The sequence below is a fragment of the Oculina patagonica genome, chromosome 7 (assembly GCF_052425735.1).
Source record: "Oculina patagonica isolate OP01 chromosome 7, crgOcupat, whole genome shotgun sequence".
Classification (NCBI taxonomy): domain Eukaryota; kingdom Metazoa; phylum Cnidaria; class Anthozoa; order Scleractinia; family Oculinidae; genus Oculina; species Oculina patagonica.
The window spans coordinates 1214796-1242768 of record NC_135764.1 but is presented as its reverse complement, the minus strand read 5'-3'; the positions used below and the strand labels follow the sequence as shown (position 1 = coordinate 1242768).

Genomic DNA, 27973 nt, shown 5'->3' with positions numbered 1-27973 from the left:
GAGTAAAATCACGCAATAAAGTTAGTTTTTTGCTTGACTCGGACATCGAAGAGGCCAACGCCAACATCGTTGACCCTGATGACGACAAAAACGTTGATATCGAACTATGAACAACATCTCTAGGTTTTGCATTAGCACAGACTAGATTAGTCTCCTACTCACCAACTCTGTTATGTATCTTACTCCACTAGAAAACTACCCATCCTATTTGTTTTATTGACGTTGTTACTGTTGAATTGAAATAAACGCCTCGTATCTATTTAACACCTCCTCTAGGACCCCAAAAATTTAATAGACGCCCCAGATGTTTATTAGATCATTTACGGTACATGTAGGAAAAGGGGTAGTTTTGGCCATAAGGGTCTTGAATTTATATAAAAAAAGATGAGGTCCTATGTTTCCTGCTTTTGATCCATCACTGGCTACCATGTACTACAATAGTACCAGTTTGTTTGTCACTTGTGTCTAACAAGTCCTTTGGAAAGATATTCAAACACTCAAATTTGTTCATAAAGCAAAGTTGAAGTCCTGTGCATACAGGTGTACAGTAATCTCAAATTTAGATGGTTGTTTTACACAGTTAAATTTTTATACACTTGAAAGAGAAGTGATAAATATTTATGGCTTTAGGTACAGCTTAACTTCTTCACAAACAGATGTACATAATGGACGTTTTCTTGAGCAAGTGTATATAAATAGATAAGGTTTTAATTAAATTATACTAAAACAAGACATGACAAAAAAAAATAAATGCTTTCCGAGGCAATGCCACTCTTGATGCATGCCAAGCATACAGTGTAGTACCGTCAAAATTATTCATTTTTCTTAAACAAAATAACTCCCTCTATTTCAAGCTTTTTTTGCTACAAAATTATCTCAATAAGTAACCGTTTAATCTATAAACTAATACCGGTACATGTATTTAATGAATATTTACATTATCTTTCTAGCTGTTGTAATTCTTAAAATTTAAAGACTTGGTTATTTCTTTGTATTTTCAACAAGCCTTATTTAGCTGCAATGAGCATGTAATTCTGTTCTGTTCTTACAAGTAAAATGTAATCTGTTTTTATCTTGTCAAATGTTAATGTGAAAATTATAATTAATTATGTTTAATCTATCAACAAAGTTTCTCAGGTTTATTACTACACTGGAACACACACAAATTTAAAAAAAATGCTGCTACTTTTTCAGTTTTGAACTGATAAAAGTTTAATAATTTACTGCATCCTTCAGCCTTAAACATGTTTCTAAAAATGAGCTTTAGGCTAATTTACACGCTACGATTAGTCAGAACAATTATTTTGTCAGCCATGATAAATCAGGAAACGAATAAAGCGGCATGTGTGAATGGCGATCCGATGCTTCTGCCAATCCAATCTGGCAAGTCTGCCAATTTGGAAAAATCTGTGATCCCTTTGAAGATTTTCATGTGTAGGGCTCAATTTTATGAACAAAAACACAACCTACAAAGAATCGATGCACAACATATTATACCTGCAGCACTAACCTAAAAACAAACTAAATAATCTTTTACCAACAATTTTGTTTTACAAAGGTTTAACTATAAAAAATACATGTGCATTGATTCGCTTTCCAATTTATCCTGGCTTACAAATTATAGCATGTAAATTAGCCTTTAGTTCACACATTGATATCCACAAGAATGAATAAAAAAGTGAAATAACCTCACATCTCTGCCATTATACTAGATTACCCCCCCCCCCCCCCCTCCCAAAAAAAAGCTAAACAGGGCTTCAAATAACACTCGGTCATCGGACATTGCCCGACCAACATTTGCTCATGTCCAACGAAATCCGAATTGTGGTCGGACATGATGTCTGGACAATTTTTGATCATAAATCATAAGTGATAACTTGTAAGTGGCCTTTTATTTTTGGTGATGTCCGACCACAATTTTATTTTGTCCGACCAAGATGGTGTCTTAGAAGAACATATGTCCTTTCAAGTGAAAAAAATTAGTTGCAGCCCTGCTAAACCTAGGAGGAGAGAGAAACATCACGTACAGATGACATCGTGATCGGTTTGATGCAGGTCTGGCTTACATATTCCAGTGCATTCATGAATAAATTCTGATAAAATCAGTGTTTTATCCAACCTCTGATGATCTTTATACAGTAGTCATGGTGTGGCCTTGACTAGATGTCCTCTCAGCCCAGGGGTTTGTTTCTATGACAGGCGGCGGGCTTGACACAGGACTATAAATGCCTGACAAGCTTTGCGAGTGAGACATGGGATAGTTTTGTAGAATTTTCTGCACAGTGTTAACTGTTGGAATGGTGGTTAGGCCGTCAGGGTAGTCCTTTAGAAGCTCAGAGAATCGTTCCTTGACACAAAGTGCAGAGAGGCGTGCATCACCATCCTGGTCCCAGCAATCCTCTATTGTCTCCTTCAACATTCTTAGTCCCTTGAAAAAGCAAAAAAATGACAGTGATTTACTTAATGTAGCTAGTTAAGTCAAGAGCTTAAAATGTTAGCTGTAAAATTCTGAAACAACCATTTTTCCTGAAGTCTGAAGTGTTTATCTCAAGTTGGTTAAAAACAAAAAATCAAGAAAAACATGAATAAAACATTCCTATTTAGCAGTATTTCTTATTCTAAGGGTTTCATGCTCAGCTTACATGGTCTAAGAGACCCTCTTTAAACACAGGGGAAACAAGGATATTAAATACAAAATACGGTGGACCTGACCACCATGGGCTACCCAGACCTGGCCATTAGGGGAGAGGGGTCTTATTAAATAAAGCAGGCTAACTAAGCACTTATTGGGGTAAAAAGAAAATGGTCTTAAAAAGAAGGTGGTTATAATTATTAACTTGGTACTTGTAGTCATAAGGCAGGATTCTACTGTACCACAAGCTACAGTTACTCGTATTCTTGTTCCCATTTTAAGAAAACATTAAAAACCACTTACAGGATGGTTGTGTTTCCACACATCTGGAAAGCCTGGCCTCTTCTTCTGTCTAGCGACAAACTCTTGCATGGCTTCATTGGTGAAGGATGGTCCCAGTTCAGCCTCAAATGGTGGTTTATAATCTGGGACAGGCTCTCCTGATGGGAAAAAAAATCAATCAAAAGCTTTATTTAGACACGATGCAGGTTAAAGCTAAGTAGCTTAAGGTAAGGAAAAGAACACCAATCCTGTTACAGATTCACAGTGAGGAAAAAATATAATGATAACCCTATTGGGAGAATCAAGTAATATAATTATTGAGTGCCATCACTTACACTGCATGCAAAGAACAGTTCTGCCTAATAGCTTGGGGCTCAAGTGGATCCATTCTATCCATCACTTGTCCCCAACAATGGGCAAGTCACATTTTTGAACTTTTTAGTTGGCAGATGAAGTAATGCCATAAAAAAAGGCCTTCTAGCAAACAGACAGTGGCTTAAAATTACAAGCCCAAATTGTTTTCTTTTCAACCTTGGCATACACTTTTTTAATTCCCTGATGTTGTCAAAAATTGAAAAACAGATGTAAGCCCTCCCAAAAAGCCTCCATATCTCAACACAGAAAGCTCTCTGAATGTTGATGTTCCTTTCTTTTCTTGTTTCATGTCATGTTAAGTTTTAAGGTGTACCGTTTACCATGTACAGTCAAATATCAACCTAAATATTTTTTTTAAAAAGAGGGAGAAAGAGAGCAACAGCACTATGATAATCAATGTTAGTTGCACACTTACGTCCATATATATCAGAACACCTCATTGCTATTTCCCAGAGTATCACCGACATGGCATAAACATCGATTTCTTTCAATGATGCCTCACACTCTCGTAAATTCACTGCACCATCAAGGACTTCGGGTGCCATGTAACGCAGGGTTCCAACCTACAAAAAAAAAACTCAGCTAAGCACAGACTGAAGCTTTTTTTAAAAAAAAAACTAATAACCAATTTTATTGTATTAAGGTGAGAAAAAAACCTGGTCTTGATTTCAAAAATACCAACAAGATAAATTTTTTGCTCATGAAGCAACAGCTTAAGAAAGAATCGTACCTCAGTGATGATGTCATCAGTTGATTTTGTTGATCCAATTTCCGGCATTTTCATAGCAAAGCCAAAGTCTGACAGTACACATGTAACATTTGGGCTGACCAGAACATTCCTGCTGCTCAAATCACGGTGAACAAAGCAAAGTTTTCCCTCATTATCATCTAACAAAAGTAATACAAAATAGAAATCACATGTAGTAGTGTACGTAATCTTTGCGTTTTTTCTGGCTGCTAGCTCATTATTCCATGTTGTACTGTATACAACACAGTAAATTGTGGTTCTCACTTCTACAGTGTGAAACCTTAGTGTATAACCATTTAAATGATGGCTTATGAGTAGTATTTTCACGCGGTACTGTTTATGTTCAAGGTGGTTCTAACTTTTAAGTCTGTGGATGATTGAATGGTCACACATAGGGGTTTCATCATGAAACCCCCTACGTGCAACCATTGAAATGAAAGTTATTGAGCAATACTTTCACAAGGTACTAACATTCACGTTATGAAACCTCAGCGGCTGTGTAACCATTCAAGTGAAGGCTGTCAAGGAATTGATGTACTTTCAAGTCCTAACTTTCATTACAGTCAAAACACCTCTAGCGTTTCTGTCAAGGGTGGATTTATGATTCCATCATTGCAAATTTGATTTCCATTCTTGAACTGAATATTTCAATGTTCAAACGGCGACTCGATTCAAAACTTGAATGTTGATTTCATTCATGCGACAGACACATGAGAATTTGAAAAAGTTTCCTGATTTGCATAATGTGGGTCAACAACATTTTTCCCACTTTTTCTTCTGCCAGTAGTATTTTTGTGCCTTTTTAGTGCACCAAAATGTCTTACCTCTCTTTAGATATTATCATAGGGTTGAAATAAAAGAATGTGAAGAACAAAATGATGAGAAAACACCATGTGTAACATTTGATGGTTGACCAGTTTAAATGCAAATTCAGGCCGAATTCCCACGTGCCTGTCATGTGAAGCCAGACGACAATCCAATCAACATTCAAGTTTTGAATTGAGTCGTTGTTTGAATATTGAAATATTCAATTCAAGAATGGAATATGGAAGCAAAGAATGAAATCAAATTTGCAAAAATGGAATCATCCTGTTTTGACTTGACTGTAATAAAACTTCTTATTTTTTAATCATTAGGTTTGTTTTTTACTTTAACGTACCATCATTATGCAAGTAAGCCAGGCCTGATGCCAATGAATGGCAAAGAGTGCACATTTCCTGCCACGAAACAGTATTGCTCTTGAGAAATTGCTGCAATGAGCCTTTACTGTGGTATTCAGTCACCAGTAAATATTCAGGTCCATAAGTATTCTCCCTTTGAGTTGCAAAGAAGAACTGCAAGAAAATAACAGTGCAGTGTGACGACAAGCCATGCATAAAGGAACATGCATAAAAAATTAATTTTTTAGTTGCACTTTTCAAATTATTCTGTGGGTTATTTTCTGGTCTGAACGCAGCCTGCTACAATTAACACCACGATTTACATGGGAGGCGCAGTGGACCAATGGCTTCCATGCCGGACTCAGGATCAAATCGTCCAGGTTCAAGTCCAGACTGGGGTCACTTGTGTTGTGTTCTTGGGCAAGACACTTTACTCTCACAGTGCCTCTCTCCACCCAGGTGTATAAATGGGTACCAGCAAATTTACTGCTGGAAGTAGCCCTGTAATAGACTAGCATCCCATCCAGGGGGGAGTAGAAATACAGTAAAAACCTGCGAGTAAGAACCTAGGTTTTTTCAGGTTAGCCTAAACAGATTCTTGCATAAATGGTAGTTAACAAAAATTTAGGCTATTAAGGTTCTTAATAGGTTCTAATTTTCTGGAAAAAAAATTAACACTGTTGCTAATTGACCTTTTAGTGATATTCAGCCTATTATTTGTATAAAATTTGCATACCACACGTCAAGTGTTAATGTAAAAATGAAGCACTAATCATTTAGAACATGACATTATATACATGTACAGTAAAGCCTTGCCCAAAAGTATTTTTCCAAAAGTAAACATTTTTAATCAATGTTTGAAAATAAGAACCTGTTTTTAAATTTAAAGCTTTATAGGTTCTTATAAAAATGGGGTCTAATTTGCAAATTTTAGCCTAACAGGTTCTTTAATGTTAGGTTCTTACTCACAGGTTTTTACTGTACTCCTAGCAGCTTAATGCTAGAGAAACTGGGATAACCTCCGGCCTGATGGGCCACTAGGCTTGTACACAGATTTTTTTTTAAAAAAAATTACATTTAAGAACTTCTGTGGAGAATCCATCATTTTAAGTTTCCTCCCTACATTGCTTGTCCCAGGAAACTTTTGACAACCATCAATATAATTACCGGTATATCAAGATCTCACCGTTAAAATACTTGGATGTGACAAATGTCTCTCGTATACATCCCGCTCAGTTTCCCATGTTCCCCTGTGCTCTGGAGGAAATAATTTGACAGCGACAACCTCGCCTTTAAGGTAGCATCGCCACACCGAACCATAACGACCTTGTCCTACCATCTTCTCAAAGTGCAGCCCACTAAGATCAAGTGGTAAGTCTGGAAGTTCTTTCTCCTCTGCTCCCGTCGCAGTATACTTGGCAGTGTGACATTTTAATTTGTACATGTAGATGACAACTATCGTCATTATTACGGCCAGAACCGCAAAAATGGCACCAGCAATCACAACTGTGATTGTCTTGTCTGAATCTCCTTTGGTGGACTCTGTAACAAAAATGACCACTTCTAAATTCCACAACCTTTGTTACAGTCAAAACACCTCAAGCGTTCCTGTCAACGTTGGATTAATGATTCCATTATTGCAAATTTGATTTCATTCTTCATTTCAATATTTCATTCTTGAATTGAATATTGCAATGTTCAAACGGCGACTCGATTCAAAACTCGTATGTTGATTTCATTCATGCGTCAGGCACGTGAGAATTTGAAAAGTTTCCACAATTTGCATAACGACATTTTCCATTCCCACGTGCCCGTCGCGTGAAGCCAGACAACAATCCAATCAACATTCATGTTTTGAATTGTGTCACCGTTTGAACATTGCAATATTCAATTCAAGAATGGAATATTGAAACGGAGAATGAAATCAAATTTGCAATAATGGAATCATTAATCCACCCTTGACAGGAACGCTTGAGGTGTTTTGACTGTAAAGTTTTGTAAGAACTAGAAAATGCTGCATGCTTATACAGCCTGTTGTGAGTATGAGAGAAAGTTTAAGAGAATTCAAAAATCCAAGCTACAGGCAAAGGTTTTGACACATTGTAAAATAATAAATACTTAAGAGTTCTCCAAACTCTCTCTCATGATTAAAACAGGCTATGTAAGTACAATGGGTGCCAAAAGTGTTGAGACAGTCGGCACTTTTTGAGTACCTTGGACAAATTTTACCCCTCACCCCTTCAATATAACCTCCTCCTCCCCCCCCCGAAACAATGTTGTATTTGCTATCTGCAAGACTTGCTTGTTTGAGTACAACATTGAAAAGGGGGGAGGGGGAGTGGTTCAGAAGCGGCAGCAGATTAAAGGTGAAAAAACAGGAATTTTAAATTAGTATCAATTTCATCCAACTGTCTCAAGGACTTTTGATGCCCATTGTAGGAAGTGGCTGTTTTCTCTGTCATTCCTCTTCAGGGCAATGCAAGAACAAGTACCATATTTTCTTGATTAAACGCCTAGTACAGAATAAATGGCAGGTCTCCAAGGTGGAGTTGAAAATAGGCCCCTCGAGTATTTATTTGAGGTAAAATAAGCTGTAGGTATACAGTACCGCTCAAAAGTAAGTTACCACCCTCTCGCGAGACGAGATTCTCGTCTCGCGAGACGAGACACTCGTCTCGCGAGACGCTTGTAAAAACTGCAAGTTCATGGCTCCAACTTCTCTCGAGATTTTAATTACCCATTGTTAACCATACATGTAGAAACAAAAAGCAAGCGAACATCGCCTAGCAAAGATTACCTGTGGTTGAAAACAGATAATAAGACGTTTGACATGTCGGCCATTCAAGCGAGTTCTTTCTTCCCCGAATATCGCTTGTATTCCAAAGCAAAAGTCTTATTCAAAGTTGTATGTTTTAAATCGAAATCATTTTTCCGTTGCTATCTTAATCACAGGGGGCCCAGACAAACTGTTTGTTTATGGACTGTGCACATTTACATTTTTATAGAGAATGTATGGAATTTACCGAATGGTTTGTAGAATTGCGTGTAATGGCGCAAAACATGAACAAATTTGTGCTGAATAAATGTAAAGTTTTCCTACCTTTTGTGTCGTGTTGTTTTTTCGGCTCGAAATGGCGAATTTGAGTCGATTGAAGGATATTTTGCTTTCGCTGTTTACTATACATCTAATTATATGGAAAGGGTGGAAACTCCAACAGCTCCAAAGTAGAACACTTCCAGCGCCGAGCCGATTTTCGTCCTGATAATCCCATCGCACAGCTTTCAAACTAAGCACCAGAAAAGAGGAATGCTTGACGAATCTTCTCGTATCATTTGATCGAAAATTTATCCAAACGGTCAGGAACAAGCCCTCAAACGAAATCGGGTATCCAAAATTTTTTAGCCGTCCGAATGCGTAGCACCAATTTGCTGTGCCGAAGGGAAACGCTATTCCCCAGCCTCTTTGTGATTGGATACAATTGAACAATGGTCGTTCAAGATTTTGTTTCGTGGATAGGGAGGCAAAGGCAAAACAAATACTCAGTAGTATAGGGAGTGATGTCAATGGTGCTACACAACCTTAGGACCCTCGCGCAAAATAATGGCAATTACGACGGCGATGCCGAAAGCGACGCATTATCATTTAAATATGCGTCGTTGTAACTTGTATGCGGCAAAGTGATTATGAAATATTCATACTGACTTAAGAAACGAGAAAGTATCCGTACATCAAGTCGGTATGAGCTGTCATTTTTAAAGCAAGCTAGCTTCAAATAAAAGACAGCGTTCATTTTTCAACAAAAAAATATTTTACAGTCATAGCGAAAAAAATATCAGACTTGAATCATCTCACCTGGTTGTTTCACAGAGGTTGCAAAATAATACACCAACGTGGGAAACTCTCGTGCAGAGCCGTTTGTTATGCTTATTTATTTATTTATTTATTTATTTATTTATTTATTTATTTATTTATTTATTTAGCTTTTTGTTTTCTAACGTCTCTCTTGTATTGATGAGCAACATATCGGGAAAACCCCGCTGGAACTGAAACTCCGAATTGGCGAAAGTTTTTACCGTTACAACTTTATTACCGGTTTGCGAATGTTTTCGACTCTTAGAAAGGAGTTTGGCGATGAACAAGTGACAAAAAGAAGTAGAAATTTGGTTAGTTCTGGAGAGCTTTTAGTTTCTTTGAAAGCATGGTAAGTGAAACTGTCGCACTGGGTTTATACAGCTTGAGTTTATTTAAATTATTGAGATCGACCTTTATATATAATTTGACGCATTATTTTAAAAGAGCTTCGTTATTTTACGATTTTGCAGTCTTTAAGGGGAAATTTATTGCTGGTTTTATACTTTAATTTCATAATGGCAGGCTTCTACAAAATTACACTGTAGAAGAGGAAGCCTTCTCATATCGACAGGACATCTTTGACCACATAGAGGACGAAAAAGAGTTGATCTCATCGAATGCTGCTGATATTTCTATTTATATCGTTTGCAAAGCCATTAAGGAGTTATGGCTTAACAGTGGCCAGATAAACGTCTCTCAATGCCGAAGAGGAGGAATACGGGAGCGTGGTTATAAATGTCTGAAAAGAAAGGTAGAAAATAATAACGCTGCACCCGAGACCAATTTAGTACAATGGAATACCTTCAAGGGTGAGATATTCAACATACTCTCCCCCCATAATGACTGGCAACCAACGATAAACAATGAACTTTCTGTCAGTTTTGTACGCATTGAACAATTTCTGTACGATGGTCACAGAGTGGTGACTGAAGTAAAGCTCCAGTTGGTGGATCAGAGGGACGTAAGTGTGACCTTAAAATTTAATGAAAGGACACTTACTTTAGATGATTATCCAGGTTTCCAGGAAGGCCTGAGACAGTTAAATCTTACCGACAAAGTGCATTTCATTTTAACTTTTGTTGAGAAATCTACAATCTGCACTGGTTTTAACTGCGAGCTCAATTGTGACACACCACTGTCACCAGAGTTATATGTGAAGCATAGTGTGCAGGATTGTAAGGACCAACTTGCGATCTCCCACACCAGGTTCTTCTCTTCTAGTTGTCTTGTGCTCAAAAGCACACTGGGAGTATCCTGTGCAAATTGCAAACAAGCCAAAAAGCAACTAGACAGAATTAAAAATAGGCGTGAGTCATCAACTGCTACAAATGTAAGATGTAATCATAGATACTTGTCGAGAGAGGAAATTCTGGACAAATTAACTGAGGAGAAAAAAAAAGCTAATAACCTTCGAAAAGTGCACGAACGTCTACAAAAGGAAATGGTGAACATGGAGCCAAACGACCACGCCGATCTGGTACAAATGATGTCTAATATTGAAAGCAAGGATATCCCTGAAAGTCTTTCAACCCTGTGGGAACTTCAGGCAAAGATAGCTGCTACAACTTCTTCTCGTGGATACCGCTGGCACCCAAAGTAAGTAAAGATATAAAAGACCCCAATTTATTTTTATAGAGCGAGTAATGAAATCATTGATCTTACTCCATTCGGTGCTGTAAGTTTATAAACAAGTTGAAAGCTATTCATCCTACATATCTTTTTAATAGCTAGAGACCGAGTCTGACTATTGAACATTTATTGCTCAACTAATGTTGTCTACGGCTGCACATTAACAGCGGTAAAGGTCTAGATCATCATGATTATTGTTACAATTATATTTTCAACAGGATTATACGATTATGCGTGGAGCTCTACTGCAAGAACCCGCGAGTAATTGACCCAATTCGGGACTTCCTTTATCTGCCCAGTAACAGAACTATCCGGTAGGTTAAGGGGAAGTAGAAGACATTGAACCGATGATATTTTTAAAAGTGCCCAAATTATTGCTCAATTGCTCAAAATGTCAGACTTTGATCTCAGATGTATGTTGCTGATACAATTTAATGCGGTAGATCAAGGAGAAAAAAAAATTCTTTTGAATACAGTTGGGACCAGATCAATTTCTTATTTTTATATTTGCAAATTTAAGGTATCACAAAAACAAAACAACACAACAACCAGGATGGCATGATGATATGCTGAAGTGGTGTCTTGATGAAGCGAAGGCCAACGAATTAAAACCAGAGGACTACATGGGCGGATTCGTCATAGATGAAATGAAGGTGCAGGTAATTGCGATAAAAATTAAAAAAATAACAGTTATAACTTACCTTATCATAGAAAATTAACGCTTCATGAAATTAACGCGAATATAAAAAATTCGCGTTATTTTAAGTCGCGTTAATTTTTGTTAACGTTAATTTCCGCGCCGTTAATTAAGTGGAGCGTTAATTTCTGCGACCTTTATTTCCATTATTTTGACCCCAAATTCTCGATACAGTACAGTCGTTCTAATCTCCTAGGAGGAAAAGGCATTATTTCATCAGGGTGGAAATCTACCTGTATCACTGAAACTGCGAAGAACGCTCTGGAAGCGGTCAGATTCCCCCCACGTTTGGGTATAGTATACGCCAGGTGTTGAGATTAACTTGTTCCTGTTGTCTCAACAAATGTTTTTCGTTGTTTACGTCCCGTTATTTTCCTTCATTTTGAAATGTCACCCTCTCTTTCGCGTTAATTTTCTTTATTGAGAAGTAATTTTTTCTTCAATCCGCGTTAATTTAAGTCGCGTTACTTTCAAATACCATAACTAACACAAGCGTTAATTTCCTATAATAAGGTATATCACTGGTTCTTTAATTTCGGTAAAGCGTTAGGTCTTATTTAATATTTTGTTGTTTTACATAGCATTTCTAGGTTCCACCGTCACGTTCATATTTACTGATTCTACAGGCAAGCGTTGTCCCGCTTAAATTTGACAGCTCTTTTTATAACTTCTTTATTTGTGCTTATTTTTTCCTAGGAAGACATTGAAATGGTAGTCAAGGATGGGAAACATAAGCTTGTTGGTTTCGTTAATTTGGGTGACATGCATGAAGTATTCGAAAAGTTGTCAGGTAAAGAAATCACTAAACCATCTCAATGGTATTTAATATTTCCATCATTATTCTAATAAATCCAATTGCACTTGCCGAAAAGCTCATTTATACAATTACTCATATATAGAAATTTCGAAACAATTCTTTAGACTGTTAAGCACACTTAATAATAATATATTGCTCTTGCCTTATGTAATTTACCCTTTCTTAATTTAATTTCTTAATTTCGCGTTTGCCCCAAAATGGCGAAATAGAAACATTTTATCGCGAAAATGTAGCGTTAGAGGCTGTCCCCTTATGAAACGATACAACAAAGAGATGATACTTTGTAACAGACGATCATAGTAACCTGTTTGGAGTTTTTCCAACGTTGTTGCAAGACGAGGCTTTTTTTTTTCAAATTGAAATCTGAAGCGCCAACTTGGAGACATTAATTTAGAGCAAAACTTAGTAATTTTAGTAAAATTTCGTTTCTTTTAACACTACTGATATATCCTACTTTTTAGGTCAAAGCAGTGAGCCAAAACTTGCAAGTCACGTACTCCAGTTTATCTTCCTTTCCGACAGTGGGTTTAGATTTCCAATAGCACAATATCCATCTGCTTCTTGTACTGCAGCTGACCTTTTCAACATCTTCTGGGAAGGAGTTCTCAAGATGCTTCAAACAGGATTCCATGTGTATTGGTGCATTGTTGATGGCGCCGAACTTAATCGCCAGTTCATTAAACTTCACTTCAAAGGGGAAAATGATGCTGTGGAGAAAAAGTTCACTGCCCACAACCTATACACTGGTGAACCTTTTGTGTTCATGATGGATTCGAAGGTGCATGTTATTCATCAATCTGTTCAGTTCTAGTAGTGATGTAATTGAACAGTTACCTCCCGGCCCATTCTCTCCTAAACGATAAAGCAGAAAGAAAGTACAGCAGGCAACATATTGTACTATCCTTTAATTTGATAATATCCATTTAATCGAATAGAAAAGGCTGGAATGGACATTTTAATTAAGCGACAACGACTCCTCGTTAGCAAATACAAACGACAGTTCGTTTTAAGCATAAAATGAAAAAAGTATTAACTAAACATGACATGAATAACTTTTCTGATTATATTATATTCGTTTTATCCAAATATGGATGTAAACCTTTATCTTAAAGTTAGGATTATCTTACAAATTATATACATTTGAGCTCTATTATTGCACATTTTAATAAATGAATACCTTTTGCCGGCTTAAATCGAAAATAGCAAAACCGGGAAGGAACTTGTTTGAATACTTTAAATACTTCAAACGTTGGTATTAATCTCAGATAATCTGATTATGTTAACTTAATTCGTCATTGGCATATTGTAAGGCAAGTCTGCCTACATATGAATCTATGAATCAATCTTATTCACCTTCTTAGTGATGTAAATCGACTTACTACTTATTTCACAGCATAATTTTAAAAAGATTAGGAACAACATCCTGAAGAGTTCCGAAGATGGATCAGGTACCAGGTGTTTGAAATTCGGTGGAAGGAAAATTACTTGGGATCAGTTCTGGAATTCATACCAATATGATCAAGGAGAGTTTTCGATGTCGTTTCATCACAAGCTTACAATGGATCATTTCCATCTTGATCCAGCATCGAAAATGAGAAACCACCTTGCGGAAGATGTTCTGGACAGGAATATGCTGGCTCTAATGGAGGTACATCTGCAATCCTTGTTGTATTGCTTATGCCATAGTCAGCAAAGAAATACTATCGGTTTCTGAAATATAGAGGCATATGGCAAGTTAGAAATTTTAACAGGATTACAATATCATGTTCTTTGACGGTTAATATCACTGAATAGTGACTTGCGTTTTACGTTTCTTGTGTTTCTTTTTTTTAAAAAAAAACAAGTTTTACCATTTCATATACAACACAATCATGTATTCTAGTAAACAATCATGTATTCTGTAAAACATTTTGTTAAAATCGTAACAAAGACACTTTGGTTTTTCATTTTCGTAATCTAGCCTGTAGACTAGCGTCAAAAAAGCAAGACAACGTTTTTGTTTCAAGACCGAACACGCACATACAAAATGACAGTAGCTGATACCTGAAACTCATACAATTACGTATAAATTTATTTCATTTTTTTCAGGCGTATAAGCGGCACCTCAACAGCAAGGGACAAGATGGCAGCAGCCTTGATTCCACTCTTATGCTTCTGAATCACACATCCCATGCAATTCAACTTTTTAACGACAGGCAAACTATCAAAAGCCTCAGTGATTATCGTTTGAAAGAATTGCAAGAGTTCCTTGCTTTCTTAAATCAGTGGAAAGCTGAGGTAGATAGCAATCAAACACCGAAGAGTTTTTTCTCTTATAAATTATGGTTTGATCTTCAGTCAATGATTCTGGGATTTCAGAGTATTGTTGTCATTAAATTAAAAAGATTTCCTAATGCGTTTGTCAAACCTGCTATTGTCAATCAGGATTGCTGTGAAAATCATTTCTGCCAAGTGAGGGCTTGTAATGGACAGAACAACAACCCGAGCTACCGCCTTCAAGAGTCTGCACAAAACTCTATTCGTTATGGACAAACTACCATAAGCAGAAAAAGTAATGCAGGATTGAGTGGTACGAAGAGGAAAAGAAATTGACGCCAACAGTTTGGAAAGCCTTGCTATAAGAGGGTTTATAGTTTCACAGGTTGCAAATACATTGTGTTTATAGTACCTTTTGCATAAAGACTTTAAATGTGAAGGACACGAAGGTCACCTTAAGTCATGGAAGAACACAAATATTACTATTGTCACTTTGAAATGTTTTACAAAGACTTGATTTTTGAGGGGTTGGACGTGAACGTCACTGTATTCTTTTAGATTGTCTTACTTTAACTTAACAACTTAACTGTTAAGAAATGTGACTCAGATGTTTGAACGATCATATGGTTGCTACGGGCATTTGTAGTTCCATGTGTTCAGATTGTTGTTTAGCAACGGCATAGATTTCGTGCAATTGAGCAGACACTAACCTTGTAGCATATATTAGTTAGCTGTACTGATTCTCAGTGTGATTCGTCGATTAGGCTCATCGAGGTTAATAGTAGACTGCAGTCTACTTGTAAAGTAGGAATGCGGCATTCTCGTACTTGCTTTGAGAAGTGGAAGCATGTTTTCAACCAGCTTGGTCTTGGTGTCCCTGGCATTTACATGTTGGCCATAGGCTTTGCTTAGAGACTGCAATTGAGCCTTTGTAAATGATTTCGCAAAAGCCTCGTCACCAAATTTGTCAACATACTGCTGGAGACGTACGTGACTGGTTACCTTTCCAGGGGATTTGTCAGCCTCAATTTCTTGAAAAGGAATTGCAGCCCTTTTCTCTTCCAAAGCTTTCTTTCGCTGGAGTACGATTTTGCGGTGTTCTGCCGATTTCTTTAATCTAGAAAGAGTAAGTTGAAGTATGAATGAATAAATAAATAACAGTTACTCAACTATTTTGTAACATAAAGAAATAAAATCATTCGCGATTTTGATTTTTGTCTCCTCGACAGCTAAGGGATTATCAAGTTTTGAGTAGAGCTGAAAATCTTAAGTTACATGCAAGGACATGTCCTTTGTTATTATTAATTGTAAGTAACTGCAATTTCTACCTGTGTGCTCTTCTGTAATCACGCATGTACTGTCCAGCTCCCACCATCACATATTTGGTAATTACACTTTCAAACGCCTCCATGATCAGTTCCTGATGAGAAAATACAATAAACCGCAATTAAAATTCAGAATGTACAGTTACCTTAATGGAGTGAAAAATAAACAAAATGTGATCTGCAGGGATTTACCTTATTTTGAAGCATGGGTACGGTAAACTTTTAAACATCACACCTTTATCTAGACACGTTGTTTTCCCGTCCATGTATCCATTTTTGTGTTATCGAATTATAACAAATAAAAGTTATGATAATTCCTTCAGCACTTCACCATTTTCACCGGACTAAGCATATAAGTTTTTAATGGCATAAAATCGAATATTTAGATAATATTAAACACTAATTTTGTTTAGTTTTGACTATTACACACTAACAATAAGAAGTTGTTTCGATGGTTAATAAATGAAATTACCCTAGCTAAGTTAACAATACAGTTCTTACGCTCTAGATCTTTTGTGTAATAAAGGGAAATCGGCGAAATTAATTCCAAAGCTTAAGCTGTTTCGATTTTCCTCTTTAAAAGAACTAAGAGAGTGAGAAAAAACTAAATGTTAAACAGCTTACCATCTTAGTTTCTTTTTCGTCCACTGGAAAGCAGTCCAACCATTTCTGTCGGATTCGTCTGTCCTCCTTCATTTCTGACTCTGTCTGGCTTACAAGATGTTCACCAAACATTGCAAGCTTATGGTCGTTTAAGCAGCTTACACGTCTAGCCTCAGCTTCAAGAAAGAATTCATAGGCCAGGTCTTCAATATGAGAGAGGCCCCTGTTTCTAAACTGACGGTCCTCCGAAACAGCTAGTGTCTCAGGGTACTGAGTAGATGCTGACAGTGCCTCAAAATTGGCGATCACGTGTTCCTCTAACAGAGAAGCGAGTTTAAGACGCTTGAGTACTGACAGGCGAGTTTGCTCATTGGTAGACATCATGTTCGCTCGAACATACCGCTTTTGATCATTCAAAACTTTACGGATCGCCCAGGCACCAATATGGCGTATTTTCCCCAGCCCCTCAGATGGCATGGCTTTTACATCAAAAGCGTCGGGCTCACTGACTGTTGCCCTTGCCACTTTGTCAGCAACACACTTGGCTACCTCTTTGTAAACCCCCATCATAAGAAACGCTCCGATAGCTGATTGAACACTGTTCAAAGGCTTTGCATCAAAAAACATTTCCATGTCTCTCATAAAAGAAGCAGATTGTGTGATAAGCATGTAAAGTTCCTTGAAGTCGTTCAACCATGCGGACGTGGTGAGCTTAATTTCACTAAAGCTTAATAGTGACTCCTCAAGGATGATGGTACATGCACGACTCCAAAGAATCTTTCCAATGATCTCTTTATGTGGATTTGAAGTGATGATATCTTCAACAATTCTGTTGTTTTCAATGGCGAACTCGCTCAGTGGATTTTTCACCTTCATATTTTCTAAAATATTGGTGACGCTGAATGTGGGAGGGGGAATCTTGCAGAAATCATTGGATGCCTCATCAGATATAATAAAGTACACTGTCTGCAGATCAATAGCAATTTCGTCAGGTTCTCCTCTCTCAAAATACGATTTCACCAGGTTCTCCGTACTTTCTGATTCCACTTCACTGCCTTCGAACCCACTTTCTTCTTCATTTGGTAGTTTAAATCCATCGTCGATCTTCAGAAACTCCTCGCTAAGCACCTTTTTTCGGCAACATTTTAGGTCTTCTTCCATTACATTTGTGTGCTGGGCACAAACATCAAGGCATTTAGGTAGCGGACGCAACAGCTGATTAGGGCTGAAATCGACAACTTTGAGATGCTCACTAGACTTCACTCTGCTTAATGCGACATAAATAAGGCCAGGAACAAACTCTTTTGTGCAATGCACAACTGCTGATGGAAGAGTTAGTCCCTGCGATTTGTGGCAAGTGATAGCCCACATCAAAGCTAAAGGAAACTGGCTCCGACTACCAACGACATCCCCCGTTCTTGAAATGTTTGTCCACGTCTCTCTTTTCACGAGCACTTGGCCTTCTCCATTAAAATCCACAATGACATCATCCCCTCTGACACAAACAAATTCACCCTGCGTTCCATTCACCAACGTGTCAGATTTGTTCCACAAGAGCATTACTTTGCAACCAGGCTTAAGCATGACCATGTGATTTGCAGGGCATTGAATGCCACTGAGATTCCCTTCGTCTTTGGCTTCAAACGTATGCAATGGACCAGGAAAGGAAAACAAAATATTTAAATTAAAGATTTCAACAGGCAAGCGTCTAAAGAAAATATGCACAGCAGAAGAAATTAATTCATCTGCAAGATCTCGAGACAGGCTTTTGAGAAATGCCAAGGAATCTCCTCCGCAGTTTCCCAGGCGGATTTCCCGCAAGCAGGCAACAAATTCTTTCTCGTCTTCGTTCTGCCGTATTAACCTTTTAAGTTCAATGCGATGCGGAATGGCATTGAACAGTGGAGATTCAAATACGAATTGTCCCAAGTCAAAAAAGTTTGCAACCGGACGTAGCTGAAGGAAGTCTCCAACGAGAATTACTTGTTTTCCACCGAAGAGGTGCGATGAATGGCACTGAGATGCAAGCTCCGTATGGATGCTGTTAGCTAGTTCAAATACTCTTCTACTTGTCATTCCAATCTCATCCCAAATTATAGTATCTGAACTTTTCACCCGCTCGACAACCAAGTTGTTTGCAATCGCTCTCTCGACAATTAAATTACAGGGAAGTTCTGCAGTGCGCAAACCATAAAATGAGTGGGCCGTTGACGTTTGTATATTTACATCCAAATAAACACTTCCAGAAATACCGCTTGCACAAACAATGGAAACCTTTTTCCCTTGCTTCAAGAGGCGACTGTTAATTGCCTTCACCACAAAAGATTTTCCAGTTCCTCCCTCTCCAGTAACAAGAATATTGTGCCCGGCTTCGGCTATGTCTACGATTTCAGATTGTTCCGAATTCAAGGTTTCGAACCTAGAAAATAATTTTAGTCATTTCAGCCATGAATTTTCAAAACATCAATCAAAAAACAAAGAAAAATACGGAAACGCAAACACGAGTACCTTGCCATATTTGTATATGTCCCAAAAACAGCCCACTTTTCCGTAAAATTGTGATGACCTACATTTTCTACGGCTACGAAAGTCGTGTGATGGAGTTCGCGGGGTTTTCCCAATAATTTTTACCTTTACATAAGAATTGCAAATCACAACAACGGGTTTTGCACGAGAGTTTCCCACGTTGGTGTATTATTTTGCAACCTCTGTGAAACAACCAGGTGAGATGATTCAAGTCTGATATTTTTTTCGCTATGACTGTAAAATATTTTTTTGTTGAAAAATGAACGCTGTCTTTTATTTGAAGCTAGCTTGCTTTAAAAATGACAGCTCATACCGACTTGATGTACGGATACTTTCTCGTTTCTTAAGTCAGTATGAATATTTCATAATCACTTTGCCGCATACAAGTTACAACGACGCATATTTAAATGATAATGCGTCGCTTTCGGCATCGCCGCCGTAATTGCCATTATTTTGCGCGAGGGTCCTAAGGTTGTGTAGCACCATTGACATCACTCCCTATACTACTGAGTATTTGTTTTGCCTTTGCCTCCCTATCCACGAAACAAAATCTTGAACGACCATTGTTCAATTGTATCCAATCACAAAGAGGCTGGGGAATAGCGTTTCCCTTCGGCACAGCAAATTGGTGCTACGCATTCGGACGGCTAAAAAATTTTGGATACCCGATTTCGTTTGAGGGCTTGTTCTTGACCGTTTGGATAAATTTTCGATCAAATGATACGAGAAGATTCGTCAAGCATTCCTCTTTTCTGGTGCTTAGTTTGAAAGCTGTGCGATGGGATTATCAGGACGAAAATCGGCTCGGCGCTGGAAGTGTTCTACTTTGGAGCTGTTGGAGTTTCCACCCTTTCCATATAATTAGATGTATAGTAAACAGCGAAAGCAAAATATCCTTCAATCGACTCAAATTCGCCATTTCGAGCCGAAAAAACAACACGACACAAAAGGTAGGAAAACTTTACATTTATTCAGCACAAATTTGTTCATGTTTTGCGCCATTACACGCAATTCTACAAACCATTCGGTAAATTCCATACATTCTCTATAAAAATGTAAATGTGCACAGTCCATAAACAAACAGTTTGTCTGGGCCCCCTGTGTCTTAATCAGGGTTTTCAGTCAAGTAAAGTAACGCTTCGAAATTTATCGATCGATCTTTAATTTGCACGGCTTCCTGGCGGTAAATTTCGTCTGAACCCAGAGCGGCCAAAGAAATTATATTTGATCGGTTCAACAAACATACTTTCGAATACTTGTTGCATATGCTATCCCAAACTGAAATTTAACCGTTACCAAGAACTTAAAAGGCAAAACAGAACAAGCGAACTTCAAGCGAACTCCGTATTCGTAGTTTACACGGAATTAAAATTATAAACATCGACAAGTTGTTTATTTACACAGCATGTCTGGGTCTCTGAGAGAATTCGCCTCATTCTCGAAATGAAAAGTTGTATCCATGTTTGCTAGCGTTAAGACTTACGGTTTCAACGATCATATTTTCTTGTTTACGATATGTTAAGCTATTACAGCCACGAAAACGTGGCTTCACAAGTTTCAGCTAACATTTTTCACACGTGAGCGGCGATGTTGGCGGTAAAATTACTGTAGTTATGTTTGTGACGTTTGAGCACGTTGGCGGGGTAGAAATCGTAACACTGATTACGAATCCAGCGTCAAATTAGAATTGAGCGAAAAAAGCTATTTCATTCCGCTCAAAATAGTACTAGTCGGCAAAAAATTTAGCTGAACGGCAAATAAACTTCTCGTTGATTAGAAGCCGACATTTGCATAAATCACAACTTTGTCGGCGTTCGTCGCCCGAAAGATAACACATTCCCCGCAAAAAATGTCGCCGATTCCTCAATCTTCTGTGAAACTTTTATTTTAATAAACGCTCGCACTTAATGTGTTCTTTTTCATAACTTCACATTACAACTTCCAAGCCACGATTCGGCGGCAAGCGTGACGAAAGGTCAAGAAAGCATAACAAGCGTGACCTTTGTTTACACACCGGCGCGGCGTAGATTTACCGTCAGATAATGATCTAAAGATAGGAAAACTTCGACGGCAGAAAGATTTCGCTTTCTTCATTTTCGGCTCATGTTTGAAGCGAGAGTAGTGCTTTTACAGGCGTCTTAACCTCTGATTTTTTTGATGGTGCTTTCATTCACGTTTTGCATTCTTGATAAGATAAATTCTTTTGCGACGCGACAAGTTTCGATTCAACAGCTTCTCGTGCTAGCACGCACGCAACATTTACTGCAAACCCGTGAAGATGTTGCAGTGTAATGCAAGTGCCTTGCTTTTGATTTTCGATTTTTGAGTTGCTTTAATTCACCTTTTGCATGTGTGATAGAAAGAATTAAGACCAACAAGGCGACGACTTTCGATTGAAAAGCTCTCTCGAGTTCGTTAGCACACACATTCATCTCAAATGGAACTTATCTTACGAGTGAAAAAAGACAAACCGATCGTTGCCAACAAATCAGCAATCTTTCCAATCAGGCAAAAACTTCGAACTTTTCAGTTGACAAAACGGCGAAAACTCTCGCGAGAGATTAATCGTTTTCTCGTAAGATAATTGCCGTAATTTATGCCAGACATTTCCGCTTCGTTGATTCTCGCGAGACGAGAAACTCGTCTCGCGAGAAACGAGACGAGAGGTGGTAACTTACTTTTGAGCGGTACTGTATTAGCCAGAGACATGTTTGTCAAAAAGAATTAATAAAAACCCTTGTTTAATGAACACCAGGCACAAACAAACTGCAGGAGTCAAAAAAATATCGGGCCAAACAGGCTAAGTTTGAAATAAATATGGCAGCGCTTCAAGCTGCAATCATTTTGGTCGCCATGGCGAGTGAAAAGAAAATTTGGCGACTAAATTTTCCAAACAGGTCGCCAATTTGGCGACCAGTGCAGTGTAAAGCAAAGGGCTGGCTAGGCATCATTTGTTTTTGCAGTATAATTACTAAGCAATTTCACCACAAAATTTTCCATTACAACTGTTTCAGTCGTGCATCTTGCTTATCCGTTTGGCTTGGACTGTGCTGTTTGATGTCTTTGATCGTGGAGCCGCCATTAATTTGAAAACCACATTTATGTTTCTATTATTTTACTGTACTGCACGAGAATTAACTTGTTTTGCATGTTTATCTTCCTTACCTGTTTCTCTTATCATTTATTTACTATTCTGCACGATAATAAGAACAGATCAACCAAAAAACTTTGGAATGCAAGTTCTCCGAACGATTTCTATTCGGCTCATCATGGTCAGCAGTATTACTCTATGTAAAGCGACATGAAGTGTCTTCTTCTAAAACGTTTTTGCTTTTGGCGACCAAAATTTTTCTAGTGGCGACCATTTTACAAAAGGAAGTCGCCAAAGGGAGACTTCTGAAAAACTTGAGCTTGAAGCACTGTATGGTAAATACAAAATGCAAGCACAGAATTTTTTTTGTCCTTGGTTTGCATCAATGCTGTACACATGTACAGTGTAAAGTGGGAAAATGTTAGTATAAGCAGTCCTTTATTAGGCCTCCCAACAGCCTCTAAAGTTTGATTTACATTATGTACAGCATAAGCATGTAGACTGCGTTGATGAAAATTTAAACCCTACTGCACCTACCTGTGCCACTTTGCATTTAATAATTGGCCGTTCCGAGGTTGCGCAGGGAACCGGGGCGAGTTTCAAATTTTAAGTAATCGATAATCTAATAAATTGGTCATTTGACCAAATTTGATGCTTTCAGGATGAACAGGAACGAAGTTATGGACCTTGAAACATGGGTCAAAATCCATACAAGCGTCTCTGGTCATCCTAAAAGCATCAAACTTGGTCAAATCACCAATCTCACCTAGTTCTTTCATGTGGTGGTGTCAGATTTTTGATTACTTAAAATCTGAAACTCGACCCAGTTTCCTGCGCAACCTCGGAATGGCCAATACTACAGTAATTGTGAACACTACTCTAACAGAGATAATGTGGTGTCTTTGATTGGTTGCTACTGTTAAAATTATCTAAAATTATTTACCAATCAGACACATTACAAAGTGCCAATAGATATTACATGTTTCACACAAGAGATGGAAATGAGTGACGGTGTGAACAGAGTTCAAATCATACACCCAGCATCATACAAATTCTATGTGGAATGAGGTCATTGTTGGTTCTTATCCTTGCTCTAAGACTCAGGCGACGCTTATTAACTTTTTTGTTCCAATTGCAGTGCTTATTTGAGGGAGGCGCTAAGTCCGGGACGGCACTTATTCAAGAAAATATGGTATATCAACTTACCCCCTGTAGTAGTTGATGGAGCAACAGTAGATTCATACTCAGTGTAGTATACTGGAGTAAAGTTTCTGTTACACATGTCCACATTGCAGCAACAGAAGCCAGAAACATTTACACTTCTGAAGGCATCAAAGTATGGATTTTGAATGCAGTCTTCTAGACAACGTTTAGAAGGTTTCTCTTGTGAGACTTTAAAGCACCCTTTTTTAATAACTGTCTGAAATGTTTCGTTTCGCTCATTTGTCTCTTCTCTCCACAGAACAAAACAAGTTTCACCAGAGCTTTTACAAGTTTCAGTTCCATTGAAAATTCCTACGTCAGTGTGGTAAGAATCACACAGCAATTCTTTACCTCCCTGGCAAGAACCTGACAAAAGAATAAAATGAGCCAGGTCTGTAAATAGGTTCTTACAATCTTTCACTGCTATCATATGTGAAAATATTAGCAAAAAGAATAATTAATACTCAGGGGTTTCAATAAAATAGGCACCTGGTTTGGGTAGCGTAACTGACTGCTTGAAAGAATCTTTGTTTATGATAACTATTTCAATTTAATGAAAAAAATTATCTGAGCGAAGTAGAGTGTCGTTGATACTTTTAGTTGTACCATTCGTTCACAATACCAGGCTCCTCATGTAAAAAACATACCACTGCTTAGAAGAAGACGGCAGACTCACCATCTGGTTTTTACCCAGACCCTCCCAGCATTTGGCAAATATGTCAAAAAGGAAAGCTCACTGGCGTGCCATTGCCTTTCCATGAATAAGCAAAGTCCAGAGCCTGATTTGTTCAAAGGGTGGATAACGCTATCCACCAAATAACCGGAACCGGAAATCTGGAGATCGAGGTCAAAAAACCGGGAGATTCGAGTAAAAACCGGGAGATTTTCAACTGACAGACAAAAATAACTAAAACCAGGTGCTAATCAAGAGGAGTTTTTTTCCTGTTTTAGCAACACAAAAATTAACGTTCTTTTCACGGCTTGTGTCTTCTATATATGGGTTCTATTGTGTGTCTAGCGAACAAACTAATGAAATACTTTTGCTGGCTACGGATTTACACAGAATTAGCGCAAGACAATCGCCTTAGTAAGCCAAAAATGACATTATACAAGAAATTGCATCCAAGCTATAGCTTGTGACTTTGTTTATCGTGAGATTTTTGTGTCTTGTCGTGAGACCGTGAGATTGGGCGATTCCAGAAAATATCCGTACCATACCACGGACGGCTTTTTGGAAATCCGAGGGCAAGGGGGGGTTCTTTGAACTGGAATTCCCAAGGCATGGGGGGATACTTACGATTGGAATTCCGAAGGCATGGGGGAGTTCCAGATCTTGGATTTCCAGAGGAAAAAACAAGAGTGTGTTCCTTGAAAATGCTTATTTTGTGGACTACCAATTCGCAAATAAAGCACGAACTGACGACCGCGTCGCAGAAGCAGGATATAAGTATCGATCGATCAAGCATGTGTTTGCGTTCATTTACAAAAGAAAATCGCTAAAATGTGGGTTCTACATCAAGCTTCAGAGGCCTTAACATTGATGAACTTCTTCATTTGCTCTTTGTTTTCTTGTCAAAGCGGATCCACAAATATTTAGTCCATACGTACAGTGGAGTGGGAAACTCTTTTGCTATGCTTCGAGATGCCATTTTGAAGCACGTGGGTTGGGAGCGACTGCTGACCCTGAAGGCTCAAATTCAAGATGGCAGATATGTCAGTGCACTCGATCGTATTATCTTCCGAGTTTACACACGTGAATCACACAATATTATTATTTTAATGTTCTGCACCAGTTTGGGGCAATGTAAAGTTAATGTAGGTTGTATCTGTTGAACAAGGGTAAGGAGAAAAGTCTTATTTTTTTTTCCGTTTTCATCCCAGAATCTCTTGAGTCATGATGACTGTCTCTATGTACAGATCGAGGCATTCGAAATAATTTGATGTAAAATACGCCACATTGGGCGTATTTGTGAACCCTGACGGGAATTCTAAAGAGCTTGACGAAAAAATGAAAAATCTGAATGGGAGGGGGGGTTAACGATTATGGAATTCCGAGGGCATGGGGGGATAACTCATTTTGGAATTTCCGAAGGCATGGGGGGCTAAAATATGGAAGCCGTCCGTGGTATGGTACGGATATTTTCTGGAAGCGCCCATTGAACTAAAAGTCGTGAGTCTCACGGCAAAATCGTGAGACTTGAGAGGTCTGACGCTATTCACTGGATAGTAATTTATCTGGTGGATAGCATTATCCAACCTTTGAACGACTGGGGCTAGTACCACTTGTCCAAAAATCATTACAAGAACTTCCATTCAAATGGTAAGGACTCCTGGTCATTGTTAGGCTATGTTTACACGGACACGGTTTCATTTGTAACCGCATCGAAAGCGATGCGGTTACGCCTTTCGTTTACACGGCACCGATCGAGACCACTACTGTAACCGGGTCGTTTTGAAAACGCTGTCAAAAGTGGAGCGTTTTCAAAACGATACGGTTTCGTTGTTGTGTAAACGGTCAAAAACGGCGAAACCGCATCGATTTGAAAACGGCCATGTATTTTGGCACGTACTGGCTGGCTTGCGAAGGGTAAACATGGTGAAACAAGCATAGAGAGCAGCGCTTGCTTATACAATCACATTCGAAAACAGTCGGAAAATCGTTAAATAGGCTCCGTGTAAACACTTCGAAACGGTGTCGTTTTCGATGCGGTTTCGAGGTCATGAAACCGTGTCGATTGATAACCGTGTCCCTGTAAACATAGCCTTATTCAGTGTATGAAATCCCAGACATGTTGTCTGGATCGCACGTCATATTTTATTGTGATGTGAGAAAAGTTGATATTTATACCGTACATGTTTCACAATTAATTCTCAAAGAAAGCAGGATCTCAGTAATCAGGGTATTTTATGCAAGCCCTTAAGCCATTAATCCTATCACTGATTTATTGCATATAAGCTCAAGTCTTATTTTGCCCTGTCATAGAACTAGTCAATGTTATAAATTATAAATTCTCATTTAAGTTTACCTTGTTTCACGCATATCAAGGTGGTTATAACCAGCAGAACCACTAGGAGACGGTAATCCTTCATTTCTACAAAAGGTCTTTCCTTATCTGCAATAATTTAATAACGTTATCATGACATTAAGCCTGTAAGTCTGGACACAGCAATATTTAAGCATTATACATTTTTGGCTGGGAAACACCTTCAAATGCAAATGCTGGACATTCGAGTAAACAATAAAAAAAAAAGATTAGTGAGGGAAGTCTCAAAGGAAGGCAGCAGACAGCAGAAAAACGTTTTGGACGCCAAAACAAGGATCGTTTTGATATTGCTTATGTCTAACTATGGCATCATTCGGCCATCACGCAAAGCGCGCTTCGCAGGAGATCGTACACTTCACGTTATTAGCCTCAAAAATGTCTGAATGTATTTCGCTTTGCAACACAATTCAACAAGACTCAATAACTCGGCTTTCTCAGAGGAAAACGACGTATTTTACTGTTCTAAACCCGGGTAGAAATCACATATAAAGGCTTATAAAATCTGGCAGCCTTCGTGTCGCCATGAAACGAAGCAGTTCAATGGACAATCTTGGGCTGAAAAATCAAGGTTTTGACTAATATTAACAAACTCTTACCTTTCCTTGATCATCAGTTGTTCGTTTGGTATCGAGGATCGCAACGAAAAGGCCTAGAATGATAAATATTTCTTTGGAATAGCGGTTTTTGTGCCAAGCAAAACACAAGCATTATACAGACATTCGCGAACAATTTTCTCGTGTGTGTATTGAATATCTTCAACAGCCAATCAGCAGTCGAGAGCGGCGGATGTCAATCAAAGGAACTCAACAGCTCCTGTCGAAATTTGATCCACTATTATAATTCCATCCATGTTATGTCTATCCGCCATAAAATAAAGAATTTGCAAAATCCCTGCAGCTGGTTTTGACGCTTACAGCCTTCAGACAATTTGTCCTGTCCACAAAACACCACAGATATACAGAATTATGTCCAAAGACAATATTTCGATGTGGAATGGATACAGCGTAATTTCCGCCAAAGAAGTACACAGTCTTTTCAAGGTAGCTGTAGAGAATTGGCCGACTCGCCGAAGATTTTTCATAAAATGCATTCTTTTCAAAGATTATATTTTTATTTTGTGGCTCCTGGATCAATTTAGAGTCAATATCCTCAAGACTTCATTTAAAGAAACAAAATAAACATTTCTATACGATTTTACTATTAGGGTCGATTATTGCGTGTTCCACAGTTAGGCTTTTAAGGCCTTTAAAAGCTGAAGACCTTAAAAACCACCTTTCGCTTTTTCTTGGACAGGTTACAAATGACCTTTTTTTTTTTCATAAAAAAACGTTTGTCCGATTAAAAAAAAAATAAAGAAGACCACACATGGTATACCGTAATGATTCGATTTAGCGCCCGGGGCACTTATTTTAATTTCTTTGGCACCTCCAGGAAGGGCGCTTATTCGAGACAGGGCGCTTATTCGGGACAGGGCGAGGACAGGGCGCTTATTTGAGAAAGGGCGCTTATTCGGGACAGGGCGCTCATTTAATTTTTTTGAGAAACAGCCAAATGTTTGAAACAAAACTTTAATAAATATTTAAAAATCACAATAACAGAAACTGTTAAAGTAACAAATTGTTGAAGGTTCAGATACTTTAAAAAGAATTGTTCATCTTTGCAGTAAATATATGCATGTACGGTACGGTGATTGTTCATGAGTTTATCTATTCGATATCGATGGCTTCAGTAG

General features: G+C 38.2%; 2 protein-coding genes and 1 long non-coding RNA gene across 4 annotated transcripts; 1 reads left to right on the top strand and 2 right to left on the bottom strand.

The window, feature by feature from the left end:
- Positions 1-155: 155 nt before the first annotated feature.
- On the bottom strand, positions 156-26957 carry LOC144660906 (bone morphogenetic protein receptor type-2-like). The gene is made up of 9 exons (XM_078521631.1): positions 26838-26957; positions 26224-26310; positions 23201-23563; positions 6384-6739; positions 5197-5371; positions 4020-4177; positions 3705-3852; positions 2936-3072; positions 156-2428 (listed from the first exon to the last, which is right to left on the bottom strand). The coding sequence occupies exons 2-9, from the start codon at positions 26285-26287 to the stop codon at positions 2132-2134; spliced, it is 1698 nt and encodes a 565-aa protein (XP_078377757.1). The 5' UTR covers positions 26288-26310; positions 26838-26957; the 3' UTR covers positions 156-2131.
- Positions 10865-15341, top strand: LOC144660907 (uncharacterized). 2 transcript variants are annotated; one of them, XM_078521632.1, is made up of 6 exons: positions 10865-10993; positions 11200-11338; positions 12073-12166; positions 12655-12971; positions 13587-13841; positions 14282-15341. In XM_078521632.1, the coding sequence occupies exons 2-6, from the start codon at positions 11246-11248 to the stop codon at positions 14783-14785; spliced, it is 1263 nt and encodes a 420-aa protein (XP_078377758.1). In that variant the 5' UTR covers positions 10865-10993; positions 11200-11245; the 3' UTR covers positions 14786-15341. The 2 variants fall into 2 exon arrangements, with proteins under 2 accessions (XP_078377758.1, XP_078377759.1); XM_078521633.1 differs by lacking the exon at positions 10865-10993 and having other exon boundaries at positions 11209-11338; positions 12077-12166.
- Positions 15653-16477, bottom strand: LOC144660908 (uncharacterized). The gene is made up of 2 exons (XR_013572175.1): positions 16399-16477; positions 15653-15869 (listed from the first exon to the last, which is right to left on the bottom strand). It is a non-coding gene; the product is annotated as an uncharacterized LOC144660908 (long non-coding RNA).
- Positions 26958-27973: the final 1016 nt, after the last annotated feature.